General features: G+C 58.3%; 1 protein-coding gene across 4 annotated transcripts; it reads right to left on the reverse strand.

Annotated features, from left to right (window-relative positions):
• Positions 1-337: 337 nt before the first annotated feature.
• On the reverse strand, positions 338-20,869 carry GGA1 (golgi associated, gamma adaptin ear containing, ARF binding protein 1; the record flags this gene model as incomplete). 4 transcript variants are annotated; one of them, XM_080706406.1, is made up of 17 exons in its annotated part: positions 338-448; positions 532-642; positions 768-937; positions 1,790-1,979; positions 2,325-2,489; positions 2,929-2,993; positions 5,355-5,489; positions 6,591-6,698; positions 7,668-7,749; positions 7,824-7,964; positions 10,249-10,329; positions 11,385-11,485; positions 11,867-11,990; positions 12,889-12,987; positions 16,029-16,104; positions 17,023-17,107; positions 20,827-20,869. In XM_080706406.1, 17 exons carry the CDS (start codon positions 20,867-20,869, stop codon positions 338-340), a joined length of 1,887 nt encoding a protein of 628 aa, XP_080562532.1. The 4 variants fall into 4 exon arrangements, with proteins under 4 accessions (XP_080562532.1, XP_080562531.1, XP_080562530.1 ...); XM_080706405.1 differs by having other exon boundaries at positions 1,790-1,983; positions 2,317-2,489; XM_080706404.1 differs by having other exon boundaries at positions 1,790-1,983; positions 2,317-2,489; positions 12,889-13,021; positions 16,003-16,104.
• Positions 20,870-22,374: the final 1,505 nt, after the last annotated feature.

Below are 22,374 nucleotides of genomic sequence, written 5' to 3' on the forward strand. Positions count from 1 at the left end.
TAAGGCATAAGAGACAGGTGGGGAAGACCCCACCCCAGGCTGGGCCCAACGGCCATCTCACTCCCTTTCCCCAAGTCCTGGAGCCGTGCAGCCCTGCTCTGCTCCAGGCTCCCTCCGTGCCGGCCTGGTTCCCGGCTGTGCAAACCCAGGCCCAGCCTCCCGCTGGGTTTGGCCAGCAGAGGAGGACGCAAAGCGGGAGGGACGAGTCGCGTGGGGCCACGGGTGTGAGAAGCACCAGGCCGGGCCCGTGGCCGTGGGACAGGGCGTCCTAGGCTGGCACGGCCTCTCCAGGCTGGACGGCCACCGGCCCCTCCGCCTCCCTCCCAGACCCGCTGTTCTAGAGGCTCCCCCAGGCTTCAGGTGGGGGGAACTGGTCCACATCGCCCATCTCATTGAAGGTCTGGTCGCCCATGGTAAAGGTGAGCTTGTAGCGGAGGCGGACCTTCTCCTGGGGCAGAGATGGAGCGAAGGGAGGGTTAGAAGAGGCCGCCGCCCCACCCTGTGGCACCCCACCAAAGCTGGGCGCCTCACCTTCTGGGGGTTGGCAAGGAGCAGGACCTGGGTGATGGCCGAGGGGTGAACGATGGGGTTGAAGGCTGGCAGCTCGGTGCCTGAGGGCGGCTGAAGCTTCACCTTCATGACCTGTGGATGGAGGGCCGCAGAGGATGCAGCCAGCCCTGCTGCTCTCCCACTGCCCCAGGAACCAGACCAGCTGCCTTTAAAGGTGTCTGGGCTGCCCCCCGCCCCAGGCCACACCCCGCCATCACCTTGGGCACAGCGGACTGGAACACGATGTTGCGGATGGGCCGGGGCGCGGTGCTCAGCATGGACACCACCACCACCAGCACGTCTGAGCGCCCTGGCAGCGGGTCGCGGGCAAAGTGGAAGAGGACGCGGAACCCATGCTGGTCATACACGGTCACGGGCAAGATGCTGCCTGTGGGGAGAAGGCAGGAGGGCGATGGCTGCCGAGCCCACAGCTGCCTGTGCCCCAGGGGCCCACTGGGAGGGAGAACACTAACCCTTTGCCCGGGACCTGGCCTGATGGCAGAGGCAGGATGCCCGCCTGACACAGAGTGGCCCAGGCCCACGCCTGCACCCGCGCCCGAGTGAAGGACTGTGCCAAGGGCTCGGGCCACGCTGTGCTGCCCTGTTCATCACTCCCCTCTGAGCTCGGGGTCTCCCGGCTGGCACAGTAGGGACACCAAGGGTGTGATGTCCTGGGTCACAGTGAGCTGGCAGAGGTAGGCAACCCTGACGGGACAGGATGGTCTCCACCCCCCTCAGGGCCCCTACTCCTCCTGGGTGGGAAATGCCCCAGACTTGAACTGGGGTTCCTTACTTTTTGTGGTACTAGGAATTGAATTCAGAGGCACTTTACCATGGAGGTACATCCCTAGCCCTTTTTATTTTTTGTTTGGAGAGGGTCTTGCTAAGTTTCCCAGGCCGGCTTTGAACTTGTGATCCTCTTATCTCAGCCTCCTGTGTTACTGGAATTACAGGCACGCGCCACCACGCCTGGCTGGACGTGGATTTTTATCACGGTTTGGGTTTGTAATCTAGGGGCCCAAGCCTTTGGGTCCTGGCCCTGCCTTCCTGGGGAGGGAGGGGACCAAGGGGCTGTCTTCTACAATTCCTGCCTGTATCATTCAGGGGCTTATAAAGCAGTTTTGCTGTCCCTCTGGGAAGGGGAGGGCCTTGCTCAGAGCCCCCAGTTGGCCAGGAAGCGGTGCCCCAAGAGGCAGCAGCTGTCCCAGACAGGCCCCAGCCACCTGCCCACCCCGCTCACTGGGTTTGATGGACTCCAGGGGCACAGTGATGTTGGCCAGCGAGAGCTCGGTGGGCGCGGGCTGCTGCGGAGGCCCGGGCGGCTCCGGGGACACGGCGTGCAGGAGGCCGGCGGTGCCGGGGCTGGGCGAGCTGCAGCTGCCCTTGTTCTGCAGGTCTCGGAGTGTCAGCCGGGGGGCTGGCTGCTGCTTCTCCCTTATTGGAGATAGTGCATTAAGAAGTGTTTCTTCGGTGGCCAAGAGACCAGGGCACCAAGAAAGGCTGGGTTTTCTGGCTCTGCCCCTGCGCACCACGGCCTCTCGGGCCACACATCTGCTCACCTCTACACGCAAGCCCGCGTCCCTGCCACCCACAGCCGCCTGCCCGCTCTGCCCGCGTCCTCCCCGTGGCTGCCCTTCTCTGGGGTGCCCTTTTCTAAGTGTGGTGTTCTGGAGCCGTCACTGAACCTGAGCGCCACACCCTGGGCTCCCAGGAACCACAGGCTGCGGGTGTGGGGCACCCACGGGGAGGTGCCCACGCCGCCCTCACCACCGCACTTGCTGGGCCTCAGGGGGCAACGACTGCTGCAGGAGGGTCTTCCCCAGGAGGTCCAGGTCATCCAGACCACTGCTCGAGGGCAGGGCTGTCTGCGCTGCGGGCCGGCTGTCAGTGCTGGGAGCCTGGGCTGGAGCGGGGAATGGGGGCTCAGCAGCCTCCGACGACTGTGGGGCAGAGGAAGCAGGTGGGGGCTTTGAAGAGGCAGAGGCAGGGTCACCGGCCTGCCCTGCGGCCCTCCCCACCTTGCCAGTGAGAGAGGGAAAGAGCGGGAGAGATGCAACAAGAGTCCCCTGAGGAGGGCAGCAGGGCCTGGCTGGGGCTCCACGCTCCAGGACCTCAAAGTCCCCCCCATGGAAAGTGCGTCCCTATCTCACCCCCAAAGGCTGGTTGTGGCCCGAAGGAAGACCCAAGCTGAACTTGGATGTAGTGCAGCTGGAGATGGAGGGTCCGCCTCCCCTCTTCCTCCGCCCAGGGTGGGTGCCTAAGTCCTCTAGGCCGCCCCTTTTCCTAGGGACCTCGGGCTTCCTTCTCTCCCTGAGGCTGCTGTCCCAGCTCCCTGCCCTGGGGACTGGGACAGGCTGGCTAATTCTAGGCCCCTCCTACCTGGAAGCTGTTCCATCCAGCAGTGTCCACACTGGGGCCTGAAGGGGGCGCAGGGTCACCCAGGCCTGAGGGAGGTGGGATAGGGGAGGAGCTGTACTCAGGCCCTGATGCCAGGGGCCTGGGGGAGCTGCTGGCCTGCCGTTTCCTGGCTCCCTCCCTCCCTTCCTTTTTTCTTTTCTTTTTGGGGATACTGGGGATTAAACCTAGGGAATTCCACCTCTTTGCTAAATCCCCAGCCCTATTTTTTTATTCTTTATTTTGAAACAGTCTCACTAAGCTGCAGAGGGCCTAAGTAGCTGAGGCTGGCTGCAAACCTGCGATCCTCCGGTCTCAGCCTCCCAAATACTGGGATTACAAGCGCATGCCACCACGTCGGGGTAACTGGCTCCCTCCCTTTCTGAGAAGCTCGGCTGGCTCAGAAAGGAGAAGCCACACTTTCAGAGGGAACCAGTGGTGGGCGGAAACAGACCCGCGCCTGATGACCCGCTCTGCGGCCACACTTGCTTCCTCCCGCCTGGCGAGGACACTCAGAAGCCAACTGCAGGACAGAAGTCAGACTTTTGTCTTTATGCCTCAGCTGGCGCGGAGGTGGTGTGGGTGGCAGGGAAGGAAGAGGTTCCTAACCTCACAGGTCCAGGCGAACTGGGTCCGCGCTGCACCTGCCCGAGGCCTGAACGTCCCCTGAGCTGCACAGGCAAGGCACTGCATCCCCACCTGCACAGTGATGTGGGGACAGGTCAGTGAGGCCGAGTGCTGAGGAGCACTGCGCCTGCCTGCCCTGGAGTGCCCCGGCCACGCTCGCCCCACTGGTTCTCGTGAGCCAGTGAGGCCCCGCAGAAGGGCCCTCTGCAGGCAGAGGCCAGGGCTCCAGGGAGCTGGGAGTGCGGGGCCGCTTCACCTAGCGCGTCCTGGAGACCGGAGGCAACGGCGGTCACTGTTACTGTTGGTTAGGCCCTGTGGCACCAGCACCTTAGAAACAGGCCCTGCTCAATCCTCAACCTCGAAAGGTAGCTGTGGTGATCTTTCTAGCTCTTTTAGGGATGAGAAAACGGGCAATCAGAGAGGGTAAGTAAAGCTACCGCTGGTCATACAGCTGGCAAGTGGCAGAACCAGACTTGGTCAGGGCACGGGCTGATTGCTGGAATTTGAACACAACTCTGCCACTTAGCTCCGAGGGCGGCGTGTGATAGCCCTGGGCCTCACCTCTCAAATGTGGCTGCAGCGGCAGCTCTCAGGAGGGGTGAGTGTAGATTAGACACATCTTCCCGTGCCTCAACAGTGCCAGAGCCCTGCCGAACCGAGCCCTGCCCGCCAGCCCCTCTCTGGCCAGGCCACAGGCCGTGGACAGCAGAGGACCAGGCTCCCTCTAGCCCTGGAGGGGGCGGCCCTGCACTTCTGGTCCCTGCTCCTTTTCTGTTGCCTTTGAGAAGAAATCAGCAGGGGCTGGAAGCCGGGACGGGAGATGCACAGCACGGCTTGCTTCCCGCGCAGCAGGGCTGGGGCGGGCCTGCCCTCTCGGTGTTAGTTCCCACCCACCCTGGCTGGCCTGCCTGTGAGACGCTCCGCGTGAGCTGCCCCTGGGCCTCCTCTACCCGTCACCCTGACCCAGTGGAGTCAGGCAGCTAGTGGCCGCAGGCTGGCCTTCAGGCAGGTGCCAGCTCTGAGGACGACCACCTCCCCTCCTCTCCCTCCTTCACTCCAAGTGAACAGGAAGAACGGCAGGGGCTCAGCATGTGGACACCCACATCTGGAGAATGGGGCCGAGGGCAGCAGGCTCTGTGCTGAAGGAAGTGCTCCGGGTGCTGTGCAGACCTGCCCGGCCTCCAGGTGCTGAAGCCAGAGCCCAGGCCTCACCCGTGCCAGGCCTATGGTCTGCGGCCGTGTCCCCAACTCCAGCTCCGCCAGGGAGAACGCAGCGGCTCCTGGTGCAGCTGCCTGTCCTCGCATCCTTCGGTGGGGTCCTCTCACCTATCTCTTCTGAATTCCTGAAGCTCTCATGAGGAGGCTGCTATTTCGCGCCTCAGCTTTGGAGGCCTCAGGTGGGGCTTCTGCTGGCCGGGTGCTCTCCACCTCTCCCGGGGCTGAGCCCGGTCCTCCCCCTGCCCGGCTCTGAAGCCCTGAGCCGGCTCTAGAGTACCAAGCCTGGCCCAGCAGCACTTGGGTTCTGGCCTCGTCTGCCCCGGAGCTTTTGGGTGCCATGTAGTGAAGAGCTCCCCATCTTGCTCCCAGGTGAAGCAGCGGCTGGAGTCCAGCGTGGCTTTCAATCCTGGGCTCCAGCGCTTGCAGGGAGTCCCCGGGCTTTCCCTCAGGCAGCCAGAGCCCGGTGTGGCCGGCCCTGTCGGGCCTGGCTGCTTCCTTCTCCCTGATCCCCAGTGCTGATCCTCACAGGCTGACCCTGCTCTCCCTCCCGCCCGCCCCGCCCTCACCTAGAGACATGAGCTCGTCATCCAGCAGGGACATGGAGGTGCTGGGCTTCTCGGGGCTGGCCTGGCCGCCAGGGCAGGTGGTGCCCACAGGAGGGAGATCCAGGCCGGAGAGGTCCAGCAGGGCTGAGGTGCTCCCTGGGTGGGAAAGGAGAGTCAGGCAGGCCGGTGGACACTCGTGCCCAGAGAGCAGGGGTGGGGCCCACCTGCCCTTCTCAGCTCCTCCCACTTCTCCGCAGCCTCGCAGCCCCTGAATGGAATCTGCTGGCTGGGCCTTCTGTTCAGCATAAGGTGGAATTATTGAGATTGCAGTCATGCCTCCCTTGACAACAGGGACGCGTTCTGAGAAATCTGCCTTTAGTATGAACACTGTACAGGGCACTCAGACGGCCACGATGTCACGCGATCACACAATCTTTCGGTACCATCATATGTGACCCCGCGCTCACCGAGATATGGTTGTGCAAAACAAGACTATTTCCTTATCTCTACTTTGCAAGCTGCTGACAATCCCTCGGCCCTGCTTACATTCTGTTGCTTCTGTGGAGCACCCCGGCCCTCTTCCTACCAAGGACATGTCTAACCTCTGCTGTGACCCCAAGTGCTGTTTTTCCCTGATGTGAGCTACACCCCCAGCCCTATTTTATTCTTTATTTTGAAACAGGATCTCACTAAGTTACGAAGAGCCTCACTAAGCAGCTGAGGCTGTCCGTGAACCTATGATCCTCCTGTCTCAGCCTCCCAAGTACTGGTCCAGCAGGGACACAAGTGTGTGCCACCACGCCTGGCTCTTTCCTCCTGCTTTCTGATAAATCAAACCCTGGCGTGTCATCTAGCTCCACACAGGTGCCACATTTACGAAATGAAAGAAAAGGCTGGGCATGGTGGTGCCCACCTGTAACCCCAGTACTTGGGAAGCTGTGACAGGAGGACAGAAGGTTTGAGGCCAGCCTCAGCGATTTAGCAAGGCCATTAGCAACTTAGTGAGATTCTGCTTCAAAATAAAAAGTAAATGGGGCTGGGGGTACAGGTCAGAGGTAGACTATTCCTGGGTTCAATCCCCAGTATTGAGAGAGAGAGAAAGAAAGAGGGGGAGGGAGGGAGGGAGGGAAGCCTTCCTTTTTCTGCCGGTCCTTGCTGGGCCCCTGGCTCCTCCCTTCCAGCCAGACTTCCTCCCCCGCAGCTGCAGGCGTGGCACAGACTGCCCGCTCCCTCCCGGAACGCCCCACGGCCTCTCACCAGGGATAGAGCCGGCCGCAGCATCGCCGTTGACTTCCTCGCCCCGCACCAGCTGCTTGTAGAGGTTGATCACTTGGGTGAGGTTGTCATTGGCCTGCAGGATCTCCGCTGGACGGGCAGGAGGGGAGGGGCCGGGCTGAAGAAGCGTGGAGAGGTGCGCAGGGGCCAGGGCATCCCACGCTCTGTCTCACCATGCGCCCTCCCCTGGCTCGCCCACCACTGCCTGGCCGGCCCCCCTCGGCCTCCGCACTGGCGCTGCTGTCTAGATGCCCATCCCTTCCTTCCTCACCCCTTACTGCTCTTAGGTCTCCACCTAAAGGTGCCCCAGGGAGGCCTCCCTGCTGTCCGCGAACCTCGCTCCCTCCCTGCTTATTTTCCGCCAAGCCTCTCTCTACTGTCCAGCAAACTGCCGCTGTTCACACACGTCTGTCTCTTCATTCGGCTGCAAGCTCTACGAGGCGGCTCTGGCCTGCCGAGGCCACGGCTGTACCTGAGGCCCATAACAGACTAGGCCAGCGCAGACTAGGCGCTTGCACAGCGGCCTCCGTGGTGCCGGGGCTTAGAGCAGCCACAGGTGAGCCCTGTCTCCGCGCCAGGCCCCGAGGAGTGCTTGGCGAGCTGCCGCAGCTGCAGGGGAGATGGCTCTGGACGCTGCCCAGGGGCCCTGGCTGACACACACAGGAGAGGGGAAGGACGTGGCCCCGGCAGAAGCCAGAGGCTCAGCCCTGGAGCTGTGGAGGCTTTCGTCTCCAGCTCTATCTTAGAGGCAGTGTCCACAGGCAGACAGCTCTCTGCCAGCTGTGTGGCAACCTAGGCTAGTTCCTCTCCCTGAGCCCCGCTAAGACATGAGGACACTGCGCAGCTTGTGGGTAGTAAATGAGATGCCTGGGAAGGGGCTTGGCTTGCAGGGTCTTCTGAGGGCATTGGCAGCAGCCCTTGCTCTTCTCAGTGGAGAGACCCTGTCAGTGCTAGGGAAGGGGGCCCCCTGGTGGCAGCTCCCCCAACTGCAGGCACCTGCAGGGCTGGAGGAGGTGAAGGATAGGGCTGGGCCTGACCCCAGCGAGTGCCCAGGCTCACCCAAGGCCTCGTCATTGTCTTCTGTGTCACTGGCCAGGCGGAAGAGTGTGGGCCGCATCCGCTCGCAGCGCTGGTACAGCTCCTGGGGGTAGCAGGGCGGGCGGGTCAGGGCGGCAGGGCTCTGGGAAGGCTGGGGTGGGGAGGAGGCGGGCGCACCTTCATGAGGTCTTCGCTGCCGCCCGAGGCCGCGCCACCCTGGCTGTGGCTCGTCACCATCTCCGTCAGCAGCTTCACGTTGTTGTTCACCTCCTCGATGGCGCTTACCCGCTTCGAGATCTTCTCCATCCGCTTCTGGTCCTGTGGTGGCAGCAAAGAGCCCAGGGCCTGCATCAGCCCAGCCGGCCCGGAGCCAGCGCGACCCGCCTCACCTCAAGTGTGCCTGCTGGGGCTTGGAGGGCGGCCGGGTGTGACAGGAGCCTGGCACGCCCTGCAGGCCCAACATCCAGACGGGGCACGCTGGTCCCAGAAGCCCTCTGCCAGCCCTGTGGTTCTACCTCCAGGCCCCAGACCTGTGCGTGAGCTCATCACGATCTCCAGGGTGGCCAGGCATGGTGGCACACACCTGTAATTTTAGTGCTTGGGAGGCTGAGACAGGAGGATTGCAGGTTCAAGGACAGCCTCAGCAAGTAGGCTCATCAACCTAACAAGACCATTTTAAAACTAAAAATAGGGCCAGGGATATAGCTTGAAATAGAGTGCCCCTGGGTTTAATCCCTAGTATTACACAGGGGCGTGTGCACGCCTCTCTCTCTCTCTCCTCTCCAGGGATGGCCCAGGAACCCTGTTTCCCACACCCTTGCCAGGCGCTCCTGCAGGAGCAGGCCCTGGACCCTCACCTGTGCTCTAAGTAGCCCTTTCCTCCTAAGTGAGTCTCCTGAAAGGAGGCTCCTATACTTGACAGTGACCAGGGACCATCATGGTCAGCAAGAAAAACCAGAAACAAGTGTACTGCCCACTATATGTGCAGATGCGGCCTATCATGGCGGCTGTGGCGAGCCCACCATCCCTCACCCTTTTGCTCACGCTCACTAGGCGTGCCCCTCCCTCACAGATCGCAAAGTGCATGTGCTGGGCTGCCAGGCGGTCATCCGGAAAGGGGCCTGGCTCTTCTGTCAGGGCCCCACTTGGCCCTTCAAGACAAACCCCAAACTTCTCCCTCTGGTCCTGTGGGTGCACATCCAGGCTGCACAGGGGCCTGAGAGGGGCCCTTGGCAGAGTCCGTCCGGGACCCCAGCTTATCCCTGGCAACCTGCCCTCGACTGGACTGCTTCCCATTAAGAGATTTTGAAATGGCCGCTTCTGTGGGGCCCAGGCAATCCAGGCTTCTGGATTATCTTCCAAGGAAAAAAAATCTGATGATCTAGTCACACTGGGCAGCAGCTGGGGGGCACCTGCTAGGTGGATGAGTGGCACCCTGGACATGAGGGGTGTCTGCCTTACAAGAGCCTTTTGCCCACTGTGCGCATCTGTGTACGTGTGTTACTTGGGATTGAACATAGGGCCTCTTATAGGCTCGGCAACTGTTCCACCACTGAGCCATGCTCCCAGCCCTTTAAAATAATTTTAGTTTGAGATAAGGTTTTGTTCAGTTGCCCCAGCTGACCCTGAACTTGTGATCCTCCTGCCTCAGCCACTTGAGCAGCTGGGATTCCAGGTGTGTGCCACTGTCCAGCTGGCCTTGGGATTCCAGGTGTGTGCCACTGTGTCCAGCTGGCCCTAACCTTTTAGTTCACTATCATTAACCCCAAACCTGGGGAACAAGATGAAATATTTGGGCTCTTCTCACCTGTGCTACCAACTACTGATCTGCAAACTTCTTTGATGACTTACCCTCACCAATAAAAGTCATGGTGTGTACCCCCAAAATAGATTTACTTATACTTTAAACATGTGTTACTGTCTTTATACACATATACATGTCTACCTCTATATACACATGTGCATGTATGTGTATATGTATAATACACATGTATGCATGTGTGTGTGTGTGTGCACGTACACGCGTGCATGTGGGTGCTAGGGATTGAACCCAGGACCTTAGAGACCACTGTGCCACACCCCAGCCTAAAGAATGATCAATTTTTTTCTTCGCTTTTTGTGGTACTGGGAATTGAGTCCAGAGCCTCAAATATACCAGAATCCACCCCTAAACTCCACCCCTAATCCCAATTCATTTCTACTTGCTTTGTGTGTTGCTGGGGATTGAACCCAGGGGCCACACACCCCAAGTCCTATTTTTACATTTTTATTTAGAAGCCGGGTCTTGCTAGCTTGAGGAGTGTCACAGCCTGCTGAAGCTATCCTCGAAACTCTGATCCCCCAAATACTGGGATTACAGGTGAGCACCACCATGCCGGCTCATTTCTAATGTTTACGGAGCAGATGCCAGCCTTGCAGAACCCTTCTGAGGCAAGTCAGGTCTGGCTAACTGGGAAATTCTTCCTTCCACACCTTGGCCCCTGGGCATCTGTCAGTTCTTTGCTGACAGCCCTCTAGCGGGGCATGGCAGAGCGGTGAATTTTCCCGCACACAGCCCAGCTCCACACCCCATTCTGCCCCCCTGCTCTGGCCCAGCTGTCACCTCCTGCACCATCTCCTTGATGAGCTTGTTGGCTGCTCGCAGGTCCTCGGGGTGGGAGCTCTTCAGCAGGCGCGCCAGCATCTGTGGAGACAGGCAGCACGGGGGTGGGGGCCACGTCCCAGCTTCTCATTTCCTGGCTGTGAGGCCCAGGAAAGATGCTAAAGCTCTCTGTGGGGTGCTGAGAACTTGGTGACGCCTAATGGGTGGTGGCAAAGACAACTAAGACATTACACACAAAATATTCTCCCCAGATCTTGGCAGAAGTTAAGCCCTCAGGAGACAGTAGTTTTATGTTACTACGGCTTTCTGAAACCCCTTTGCTGGAGGACATGGGAGAAAGCAACAGTGGTTGCCCTCTGGGGCTAAGGCTTTCACCTCAACCTCTGAGTGGTGGTCCTCAATTTAATTTTACCTCTTCCTGTTCTGCCCTTACCCATGAGCACGCGCTTCCTTAACAGAAAGCTAATAAATCATCATCATTTTTTTTTTTTTTTTTTTTGCGGGTCTGGGGATGGAACCCAGAGGCATTTGACCTCTGAGCTACAACCCCTGCCCAATTTTTTTTTTTTTTTTGTGGTACTGGGGTTCCTGGAAGCCCTTCTACCTCCGGGCTACACTCCTGGACCTATTTTATTTTTGGAAACAGGGTCTCTTAAGCCAGCGTGCTGACTTCGAACCTGTGCGATCCTCCTGTCTCCGCCTCCCAAGCATGGGGCTTACAAGTGTGCGCCACTACGCCCGGCCCCTGCCCAATTTTTTATTCTTTATTTTGAAACAGGGTCTCACTGAGTTGCAGAGGGCTTCACTAAGTAGCTGAGGGTGTCCGCGAACCGCGATCCTCCAGTCTCAGCCTCCCGAATGCTGGGATTACAAGCGTGCACCACCACGCCCGGCTTTAATAAGTCATTATTAAAAGGCACAGAAATATATAAATTCCTCAAACCCACTCTAATGACATCTATCAAACGCAGGGACACTGTGTAAGAAGCACTCAGTATGCAGTAAGTGCTCAATAAACTGCCTGTCGCCCCACAGGGGCCATGCTCAGCATGAGCCTGTGCCCCAAAGGCCGAGGCCTGGGCAGCCAGGGCCAGAACTCACTAACCCCGGGGTCCACACGCTCCCTGCAGCCTTACCTTGGATTTTTCCTCATCTTCAAAGATCACATTCTTGGGCCGCGGAGGGGGTAGGGAAAAGATGGCGTCCTCTGGAAGCTTGGGGTCAGACTTCACAATCCCTGGGGTGGACAAAGGCTGTCAATGGGTCTCTGGCCTGGGGCGGAGGTGGGGGAGAGGGAGGGAAGGGTAGAAGGGAGACTTTCTCTTTTTCAAGTGCTGGCTCTGAGTTTTTTGAGCAGCTCACCCTGACCTACCATGCTGGACTGCATGGGGGAGATTAGGGCACCCTTATTTTGCAACCACTCTGAGGGGATCTTGACCCAAACCCATCTATTCTCTATCCAAACTCCTCAGACGCAAAGCCACAAATGGGTCTCTCCGGCTATGTTTTCAAGGAATTAAAGGTAGACCCTGGCCTTGCCAGCCCAGGAACCCCTGAAGCTCCCAGAGCCCAGCTGGGGGCGGGGAGGGGGCTGGCCACATGCCCTCGGGCGCCTCACCCTGCTTCTTCAGCATCTGGTAGGCCTCTGCGATCTTCACCTCCTCGGGCAGGCCGACCGTCCAGCTGTAGAGCAGCTCCAGGATCTTGTTCTTTACCTTCTCTGATGTCCGGGAGCCCAGGTACTTTGAGGGCACAGGGAAGGACTGCTTTGATGTTGCCTGGCACTCAGCCCACCCCAACTGCTGCCCCCGACCCCCTCGCAGACCCCCTCGCAAGTCCTCCGCCTCCAGGGTCCGCACACCCTTGCCTGACTGGTCTGGCACTGGCTGACTCACCCCCAGCTCTGCCCCCTGCATGTGGTGTCAGCCCCATGATTCAGTCTCCCCTCGGCGGCGGGGGCAGAGGGAAACAGAGAGCGCAGGGCTCGGCATCTGTGCAGCGCCGGCTCACGGGCGGCCTAACCTCGAGTCCTCGGGCGGGACGAGCCAGAGGCTTCGTTGCCCAGCAAAGGGGCAAGGTGGAACTGCAAGGCCCAGGGCCCCATCATCAGCTCTAGCGGCAAAGCCAGCCGGGAGAGGTGGCTCTCGCACACCAGCCCTTTGTGGGAGGAGAATGGGGAGCAGACAAGCCACTCAGCAGCCCTGGCAGAGGGTGGGTTCCACAAGGAATGGCAAAGGGGGAAGGGACATCAAACACGTCCAGCGTCTGTGGGAGTCCGCCTAAGCCAGACCAGAGGCTCAGCACTCAGGTTTGTGGCCTTGGATGCCAAGGCCCAAGGGGGCCACACGTGGGTGATCAGAATGGGGAAACCTGCCAGAGACTAGGTGGGGTGCTGCGGGCAGGTCTGCAGGGATGAGCTGGGTAAGCCGCTAACCAGCTGCGTACGTCCCTGGGATCAGGTCCCCCTGCGTACCAAGCAGCTGCAGGGCTGCGTGCCTCCTGGGCATAGGTAGGAAGGGACCCGGGAAAAAGGAGCATGTCTGTCTGGGTCTGACTTCTACCGGGGCTGAGGTGGGCCTCGGGGAGGCCTGTCCAGGGTCCTCTAATTCCTTGCCCTGAGCTCGGGCAGAGGACGCCCACCTTGGGAGACACGACTTTGATGAGCTCGTTCAGGAAGCGGAACTTGCCCACCTCGTCGTGAAATCTCTTGCCGCAGCTCTTCATGCACGCATCCAGCACCTGGATGGGAAGCAGGGTGGGGGTCAGAGGGCGGCTGACACCCTGGCCAGGGCCAGAAGCCCAGTGACAGAATGACCACGAGGACACAATTCTCTGAGGCTCCCAGAGGCCTCGAGACTGGCTACCAGCCCTTGGGGGACGGGGTCATGGGGCATACAGTGACCACACTGCCCAACATCCATGGCGTGGACCACATCTGAGTACCACTCGGACACAATTTTCTTACTGTTTTTCTTCTTTTTTAAAACTTAAATTTACACTAACAACTTATCCTAAATCGTGTCTGTGAAATCACAAAACTCAAGTATATCTGAAGTAAAAACTAACAAAGTAAATATGTTATTATACTGGGCGTGGTGATGTATGCTTGCAATCCCAGTACTTGGGAGGCTGAGATTGGAGGATCGCAGGTTCAAGGACAGCCATGGCCAGTAGTAAGATTCTCACCAACGTAGGGAGACCCTGCTTCAAAAAAAAAAAAAAAAAAAAAAAAGGCTGGCTGTGGTGGTGCACACTTGTAATCCCAATACTTGGGAGACTGAGATAGGAGGATTGCAGTTTTCTGGTCAGCTTCAGCTGCTCAGTGAGGTTCTCCACAACTTAGTGAGACCCTGGGTCAAAAGAATAAAAAAATAGGGCTGTGGATATAGCTCAGAAGTAGAAGGCCCCTGGATTCAATCCTCAGTAACACACACACACACACACACACAAAAAAAAAAAAAAAAAAAAAAAAAAAGAAAATAGGGCTGGGAGTGGGGAGTGTAGCTCAGAGGTAAATATCCCTGGGTTCAATTCTTAGTACTACATACACAAAAAATATTATTATTAAGAACTTTTGAGCCGGGCGTGGGGGCGCATGCTGGTAATCCCAGTACTTGGGAGGCTGAGACAGGTTTGCATCAGCCTCAGCTACTTAGTGAGGCCCTCTGCAACTTAGTGAGATGTGAGACCCTGTTTCAAAATAAAGAATAAAAAAAATCACGCTGGGCGTGGTGGCGCACACTCGTAATCCCAGCATTTGAGAGGCTGATTCCGGAAGATCATGGTTCGAGGACAGCCTCAGCTACTTAGTGAGGCCTTTCGCAACTTAGTGAGACTGTTTCAAATTAAAAAGAATAAAAAAAAAAAAAAGGGAAAAAAAACAAACAGCAGGGGTATAGCTCAGAGGTCAAATCCCCTGAGTTCCATCCCCAGACCCGCAAAAAAAAAAAAAAAAAAAAAAAAAAAATCAGGCTAGGGTTGTAGCGTGGAGATAGAATATTCCTGGGTTCAATCCCCAGTACCACAAAACAAAACAAAACAAAACAAAACAAAACAAAAACTAGCTGGGCATGGTGGCACATGCTTGTATTACAGTACCTGGGAGGCTGAGACAGAAGGAATCACAAGTTTGCAGCTAACCTCAGCAACTTAGTGAAACTCTGTTTCATATTAAAGAATAAAAAATAGGGCTGGGGGTGTAACTCAGATGTAGAATGCCCCTGGGTTCAATCCCTAGTACCTCAACAAAAAAAAACCAAAACCTTTTCTTCTGCTGGGCACAGTAGTAGCACATGTTTGTAATCTCAGTGCTTAGGAGGCTGAGACAGGAGGATCGCAGGTTCCAGGATAGCCTCAGCAATCTAGTAAGACTCTCAGCAACCTAGCAAGACCCTATTTCAAAAAAAAAAAAAAAAAAAAAAAAAAGGGCAGCCGGGTAGTTCATGCTTGTAATCCTAGTAGTTGGGAGGCTGAGACAGGAGGATCATGGTTCATGGACAGCATCAGCTACTTAGTAAAGCCCTTTGCAACTCGGTGAGACTGTTTCAAAATAAAGAATAAAAAACAGGACTGGGGGTGTAGCTTGGAGGTAGAATGCCTCTGGGTTCCATTCCCAGTACCGCAAAAAAAAAAAAAAAAAAATATATATATATATATATATATATTAAATAGGGCTAAGGGGCTGGCAGTGTAGCTCAGAGGTAGAATGCCCCAGGATTCCATCCCCAGTACCACACACACATAAAGGGCTAGGATAGAGCCTGGAGGTTCAATTCCCAATACTCCTCCCTGACACAAAGTAAATAAATAAGGAAAGAAAAAAGGAAGGAAGGAAGGAAAGAAAACAAGAGTCTTGCTAAGTAGCTGAAGCTGGCCTTGAATTTGTGATCCTCCAGTCTCAGCTTCCCAAGTCCTGCGATTATAGTCATGTGCCACCATACTGGCCTAACCTGTGTTTACTACATCTCTCGGGAAGCATGCACCGTATAGCTGGAGTGGGAAACCCGTGGATCTTAGGGGCCTCTGTAGAGGCCTAAGTGTGGGTGAGAGGTGCAGCTCAGTGGTAGAGTGCTTGCCTAGCATGCACAAGGCCCTGAGTTCAATCCCAGCACTGCAAAGAAAAAATCAAAACAAAACAAAAAACAAACAAAACAAAAAACCCAATGAAGCAGAGCCTTAAGCCTCTGCCAGGTGTGGTGGTGCACATCTGTAATCCCAGCATTTGGGAGACTGAGACAGGAGGATCACAGGCTCAAGGACAACAAAGCCCTGTTTCAAAACAAAATATAAAAAGGACCGAGGCAGTGTAGCTCAGAGGCAAAACAAACACCCAGGTTCAGTTCCCAAGTGTAAAGCCGAGAAGGGTGGTGCACACTTGTAATCCCAGCATTTGGAAGCATGAGACAGGAGGACTGCGGTTCACAGACAGCCTAAGCTACTTAGTGAAGCCCTCTGTAACTTAGTGAGATCTTGTTTCAAAATAAAGAATAAAAAATAGGACTGGGGGTACAGCTCAGAGGTAGAATGCCCCTGGGTTCCATCCCCAGTACTGCAAAAAAAAAAAAAAAAAAAAAAAAAAAAAAAAAAAGAATGTGGGCAGCTAGCCCACTGGCTGCTAAGAGACCCTCAGATCTCCATCCTGGACCACCTGGTCACAACTCCCCTGAGCTTATCTAAGCAGACCCTTCTGGAATCCCAAGAACCTCGGTACTGGCCCTCCCTGGTGCCACTGCCTGGCTTGGGAACAGACGGCACCTGGCACCCTTGCCCCCTCCTCTTACCGTCAGGGCCTGGATCGCCTCCCACTCCTGCGGAGACTGGATCTTGTGGGCCAGCAGCCGGGTGGCAAGTGGAGGCCTGGATGGGAGGAACAACAGAGCCAGGATTGCCAAGAGCCCGGGTCACTCCAAGGGAGGTCACTGCACCAGCCTGCCGGGACCTCAGCCTCGGCGGCTCCTCAAGGCCGAGGCAAAGGCCTAGTGCCCTCCTTGGACCAGATGGGGACCTGGGGAGGGTGGAGGGCAGGGCCAGGCAGGAGCGGAGGCAAGGACCTTCCAAAGGCGCGGGGCTGCTCGGCTGGCTTTAAGAACCACATGTCCTGTGCTCAGCTTGCGGCAGAGACAACATGGACAGAGGACTACAGCTGCCATGGGGCCAGGCTGGAAGCGAAGCACAGCGACGTGCCATGAGTAACAGGCGCTCATCGCCGGGAGTTCAGTGTGCCAAAGGACGCTCTGCTGGGAAGACGGAGCAGCTTCACGGTGGAGGTGGAGGTGGTAATAGTAGCTACCGTCTAGAGCGACACGGCCAGGCAAGGCGCCCTCCTGAGGCGGGCAGGAAACCTCCAAGAGCTTCCTTGGCAGGCAGCACGCTCTCCCCCACTTTACAGTGGGAAACCGAGGCTCAGTGGATCCATTACTCACCCGCCATTACTCGGCTAAGAGAAGGGATGGGATTTGCTCCCAGGCAGCCTGACTGCGGGCTGGGGCTCGGGGGGAGCACCTGCACCGACGCAGGGGGCAGAAGTGGACACGGAGCCGTGGCTCCCAGCCTCAGCACCACCCGCCCCACGCCCGCACCAGAGGGTGGTGGCAGCCTGAGAATGTGCGTTCTGGACAGGTACTCGGGGTCAATGTGGCGCTCTGGCTCTCCCTTAGCAAAGGGCTGTCCTCTCTCAGGCGGGTCCCCACAAAGCATGCTGGGAAGCCTGGGATGGGCCAATCCCAGGTCGGCCGCTGCCTCTGTCGGGTGTTGGGCAGCAGGGAGGGCTCCTACCCCTCAAAGTCCTCGTTGAGCTGCTCACAGAAGCCGCTGATGCCGGCCCAGTTGAGCTCCTTGTTCAGGGGGCTCGTGGCTCTGTCTGCGGAGAAGACGGGTCAGTGCAGCAGGGAGAGAAGCCCGGTGCTTCCCTCCAGGAGAGGCCGCCCCTTCACCTCCTGCCCAGGAGCGTGAGGCCACTGGTCCTCCTCGGCTTCCCACCAACATGCCACGTTTAGAGGCGGTGCCGGGGCCCCTTCCCTCCTCCCCACATCTCCCTTCCCTGCAGCTGTAACCCTACTGGGCCAATCTCACCCCTTCTCATTCTGCCCCTGAGAACAGCATCCCTACACTTCTCATGGAATGTGTGCTTGGAGATCCAGGCGTAAGGAATAAACATACCGTCCCACCCTCAAGGAGCCGTGTGGCGAGGCAGTGAGCCAAGAGAAGCCAGGTAGTCAACAAAGTGTGACAGGCGGAGGCAGAGCAGCTGGGAGGACCCAGCGGAGGCGCCTCAGGCCAGCCTGCGGCCAGGGCAGGCTGCCTGGAAGACCAAACACTGAGGCCGGGCTGGGGAGCATCGAACGTGCCGGGAGCGCTGGCCTCTGACGAGTTTGCAGGCTGCGCCAGGAGCTACGTGGGGAACTGAGTACAAGGTGGAGCGTAGAGGACCTCTGAGGGAGCGTGGGCCTCACTGTCACGCAGGCGCAGAAGCTCCTCTCCTCCCGGAGTGGGAGTGGCACAGCCTTCTACTCCTGCCCAAGACAGCCATGCTAGGTGAGATTTCTCGAGTCCCCCAGACTCCTCCACTGTGGACCTGAGCCTGCCTTCACACTGCACACACCCATCTCTCCTTTGCCAGTGAATGTATGCATGCACGAATGAGCCAGCTTCAAGGCAAGCCCCAGAAGTCTCCATCCAGAACTGGCAGTGGCCAGGAGAGGGATGGTAATCAAGCCCAGAGGCCATCCCTCTGACCCCCGATGTCGGCTAAACAACAATCAAGGAGGTCACCTAACTTCCCTGAACCTCCATTTCCCCACTTGCAAAGTCACAGTGAAATACAGACTGACTTCTGATGAGAGAACGCTCTGCGCGTGGCCAGGCCACGGCGGGCCTCCCAGCTCTGCGGCCCCCAGCCTGCTTGCCCAGGTCTGAGCACCACAGAGCCGGCCCGTGGAGGGAGCACAGCCAGGAGTTGGGCTGAGCAGGACCCGTAGACAGCAGAGGCTGGGCCCCAGCATGTGGTGCCTGTTTAGTTGGGGCCCTAGGCTGTGGCAAGGGCCCGGAGCCCTGGGATCCTAGTGCCTGGTAGCCATGCACACAGTTCATATTTATTCAATAAATATCCTGGTGCCGGGTTCAAGTAGTGAACAAGACCAAACTCCAGCCTCCTGAAGCTCACTGGCCCAGCAAGAGAAACACTAAATACTAAGACTAACAAACACAACATCGCACACTGTCAGGAGGCTCGAAAAAGCAAAATAGAGGGGCAGGGGCACAGTACAGTTGTGGGGTGGGCTACTTCCTGGAGGGATCCCAGAGGAGCCAGCGCTGAGCAGAGAAATGAAGGAAGTGTTTCCTGCCTGTGTTCGAGTCTCTGTCCCAGGAGGCAAGCAGCACACTCCAGTCCCTCAGACAAACAGAAGCCCCTGCTTACGCCCTGGGGATACCAGGAATACAACCTTTTCCCTCCTCCTGTCTACAGATTCTTCTCTGTGCCTATCTACTCTGCCTTTCCCCAACACCGCCAAAGTTTGGGGAATACCAGTCTGGAGGTAGAAGAAAATGGGGGAGCTGGGCACGGTGGTGCACGCTACAATCCTAGTACTTGAGAAGCCGAGACAGGAGGACCGCAGGTTTCAAGGCAGCCTCAGCAAGTAGCGAGGCTCTCATCAACCTGGTGAAATTCTTTTTCAAAATAAAATAGGACTGGGGGGTATGGCTTGGAGGTAGAATGCCCCTGGGTTTAATCCCCAGTACCACACCAAAAAAGGGGGAGAATAGGGGAGGCTCTGTCCACTCAATGTCATCCAGCTGGGGGACCCTCCAACAGGCAATTTCTTAAAGCGTCAAGGACATGTGAGCCTGAGGAAGAGCAGAGAAGCTGATTGCGGAGACGGCTCTTGAGTCAGAGGCCAGCGAAGAGGAAGTGCTGGCCTCAGAGACAGCAGCTTTCTCCCTGCATCTGGCTTCAAGTTGAGGGTCTGAGTCTCAGGAGCTACGACCCCCTGCCCTGGTCCCACCATGATGGCTGGGGGAGTGCCTTCCGTGGCAGGCAGCAGGGGACAGGAACTGAGGAGGGAGGTGTTCCACAACAGGGCGCAACTCCACCCTCACTCCACAATGGTGATGATACCATCGTTTACCCCAGCAGAAACTACTCTTCCTCTGACCCCCAAGAGGAAACAGATATAAAGTGGGAGAAAAAGAGAACAGTCTCAGCTGTGATCAATCAAGGTCCGGCCAAACCCAGGCATCCCCAACTTCCTCCAGTTTCTGGACTCTTTGGCTTCTCTGAAAATCCCCATTGTTGTTCAACCTGCCCCTGCCCCCTCCAGGTACGGCGGATAGAACCCAGGGCCTGGCCCATGTCGCTGAGCTACGTCCCCGGTTTCCACCTGAGACTTGCATCACCCAGAGCTTACGTCCTGTGGCAAGTTTGAGATCAGTCAGCTAGGGCTCGGCCCATCCCCCGAGTTCTAGACACCTGTGGCATTCTGGAACAGTCAATGGCTGCCGAGTGCCTCCTTTGCACCTCTCCCTCCCCTGCCACTGATGACTCTGAAATATCCCTGGGGATGGTGTGGTTGGGAGGCCAGCCTCAGGGTCCAGCTCTGCTCAAGACCGACTTAAACAGGGCTGGTCACCACCCCAAACCACCCTGCAAAGCTCCGTGGTGTGCCAGAGTCCAGGAGGCTGGACTGGGGTAGTCTAAGAGGCTTCCTTGAGGACTTGGCACAGACAAGGGCCCAACAGGAGGGAAAGCCTTGGGAGAGTGCTGTCACTAGACGTGGAGAAGCAGATCCTGGCTTTCAGGGGCACAGTCCAGGAGTGGGACTGCGGGAGCTGAGGAGCCTCAGTACTGTGGGACTGTGAGCTCAGGGAGACGGTATGGGGGCTGGGAGGCCAGGCTAATAGGAAGCTGTTTCTAAGGAGAGACTGGAAAAGAGGTGCAGAGGCCTGGATGGAGGTAGAGAGTATGAACACCGGTCCAGGAGTAGTGACGGTAAACCTGGATTTACTTGCGGAGTCTGAGGGGGCCCTCCCGAGGCTGTAGGGCTTTGGCATTTCTCACAATGGGACCAGAGATGGAGGACGGGGGAATTAGATGGGCCAGGGGGCCCTCCCCTTCCAGCACGAAGCAATAAGCAAATTTCAGAGTAGTTGCAGGCTCTAGGAATCGGACAAGAGCGAACACCTCCACATAGGGCCCAACAGTGAAAGGTTCGGGGCCGGAGGAAAGTAGGGTCCCTTCCGCTCGGGTCTGCGGTGCAGCCCTGGGGACTGCTCGCTCGCTTCCTCTCGGGAAAGACATCGGGGCGGCCCTTCGGCGGAGCCCTGTGGACCTGTGGGGCTTGGGGGGTCTTCCTCTCAGTCCCGAGGTCTTGGCCCTGGAATCGCGCGGATGGGCGGCGCCCACTCCCACCGGCGGGATCCTCCTCCACGCCCGGCCGGGGGCTGACTCGGGACACCGCCCCTCCTGGGCCGGGGGCGGGGCGTGAGGAGGGGGCGCCGCGCACCCCGCCCCGCCGGGAGGGGGCCTGCCTCGCGCCCCCGGTTCCGGTTCCGGTCCGGCCCGCGCCCCTCCCGGACACTCACTGATTCGCGCCTCCAGAGTCTCCGGCTCCATCGCTGGCTCCATCCGCCACGGGCCCCCCGCCTCGGCGCCGCCCCCCGCAGCTCTCGCGGGACCTCCTCGGCGCCGCCCTCCGCCGGTTAAAGGGGCCGCGTCCGCCCCGACGCGCGGGCGCGGCGCACCATAGAGACGCGGTCGCGCGCGCCGCCCTCCCCCGGGCGCGGCCCCGCCGCGATGGGCCCGCCGCCCGCCTCGCCGCGCCGGGCGCTCAGGCGGGAGAGGAAGCGGAGGGGCTGGGGGCTGCGGGCAGCACCATGGGAACCCCGCGGGACGCGCTAACTCGCTCTGCGTCACGGAGAGGCCTGTGACCGCTTCCGGAAGGGCGCTCCGGGGCCATGGCGCTGGGTGACGTCACTTCCGGAGCCCGAGGGGGACTTCCGGCGGGGCGCAGGTGGAGCGCGCGTTAAAAGGGCCGGGTCGCGGGGTGGCTGGCGCGGACGGGGTGCGGGCGGCGGTGTTGGCGTTTTGCGAGCCTCGGCCCTGACTCCTCACCGCGGACGCCTGCGCCCCAGCCGTGCCCGCCTGCGCCCCGGGCCGCCGCCCGCGTTCAGTCTGCAGACATTGTGGTTGTGTGCTCTGATGGCGCCGGAGAACAAGGCCAGGAGTTTGTTACGCGAGGTGATGGGGAGACGGGGTAGTGGCCACGTAGGAGGGGCTCTTTCCCCGAACTCGGAGGTCGCGCGGGAAGAGGGCGTCCTCAACTGGGCGATGAGGAGGCGATGTTTTGCTCTGAGACTGTCGGATTTCTCCAGCTAGACCTGGTGCGAAAAGGTAGGGAGAGCCGGGCCTGGCGGCACACACCTGTCATCCTAGTACTTGGGAGGCAGAGACTGGAGGGTGGCAAGTTCGAAGCCAGCCTCAGCAGTTTAGCGAGGCCCTAAGGTTTCAAAACGGAAAAAAAAAATTGTAGGTCTGGGGTGTGTCTCGGAGGTAGATGCCCCTAGGTTCGGTCGCTGGCACCCTCCACACACACAGGAGAAAGCTAGCTGAGCTTCCTCACCCGGTCTCCACTCCAGACCCGGGAACTGCCCGCGGGGGAGCCTGTCGCTGCTCTCGGTCGCCCCCTGGCGATCCTGGGGAACCCGCCCGCGGTGCCCTCTATTGCGGCCCTAGGCCAGAAAGGGTTAAAGCGGCAGAGCCCGGGGAATCGGGCGAAGGGGTTCTGCTCCAGCCAGCGCCTAGGCGAGTGACCTCGATTGACCTTGCAGAACCGCAGTGACCTCATCTGGGTCAGTTTTTCCCTCCAAACTCACTGTTCCGCTGACTAGTATCTAAATTCTCTTCTGCAGGCCATTAAAATGACATAAGTAAGGGGTATATGTGTTTATTGCCTCCCTCAATAAAAGCTGTAACAAAATGTGTACTTGGGGCTCTTTTTTGTTTATTACTCAAATGAATTGTTACGAAAGTAGGACAGAAACCGTATTTACCACATTGATGTAGGGGCCTATCCAGGCCGACAGAAGTCACTGTGTCTGTGTGTTGCTGGGGATTGAACCCTAGGAGGCAAT

The sequence above is a fragment of the Muscardinus avellanarius genome (assembly GCF_963383645.1).
Source record: "Muscardinus avellanarius genome assembly, chromosome: 11".
Lineage (NCBI taxonomy): Eukaryota > Metazoa > Chordata > Mammalia > Rodentia > Gliridae > Muscardinus > Muscardinus avellanarius.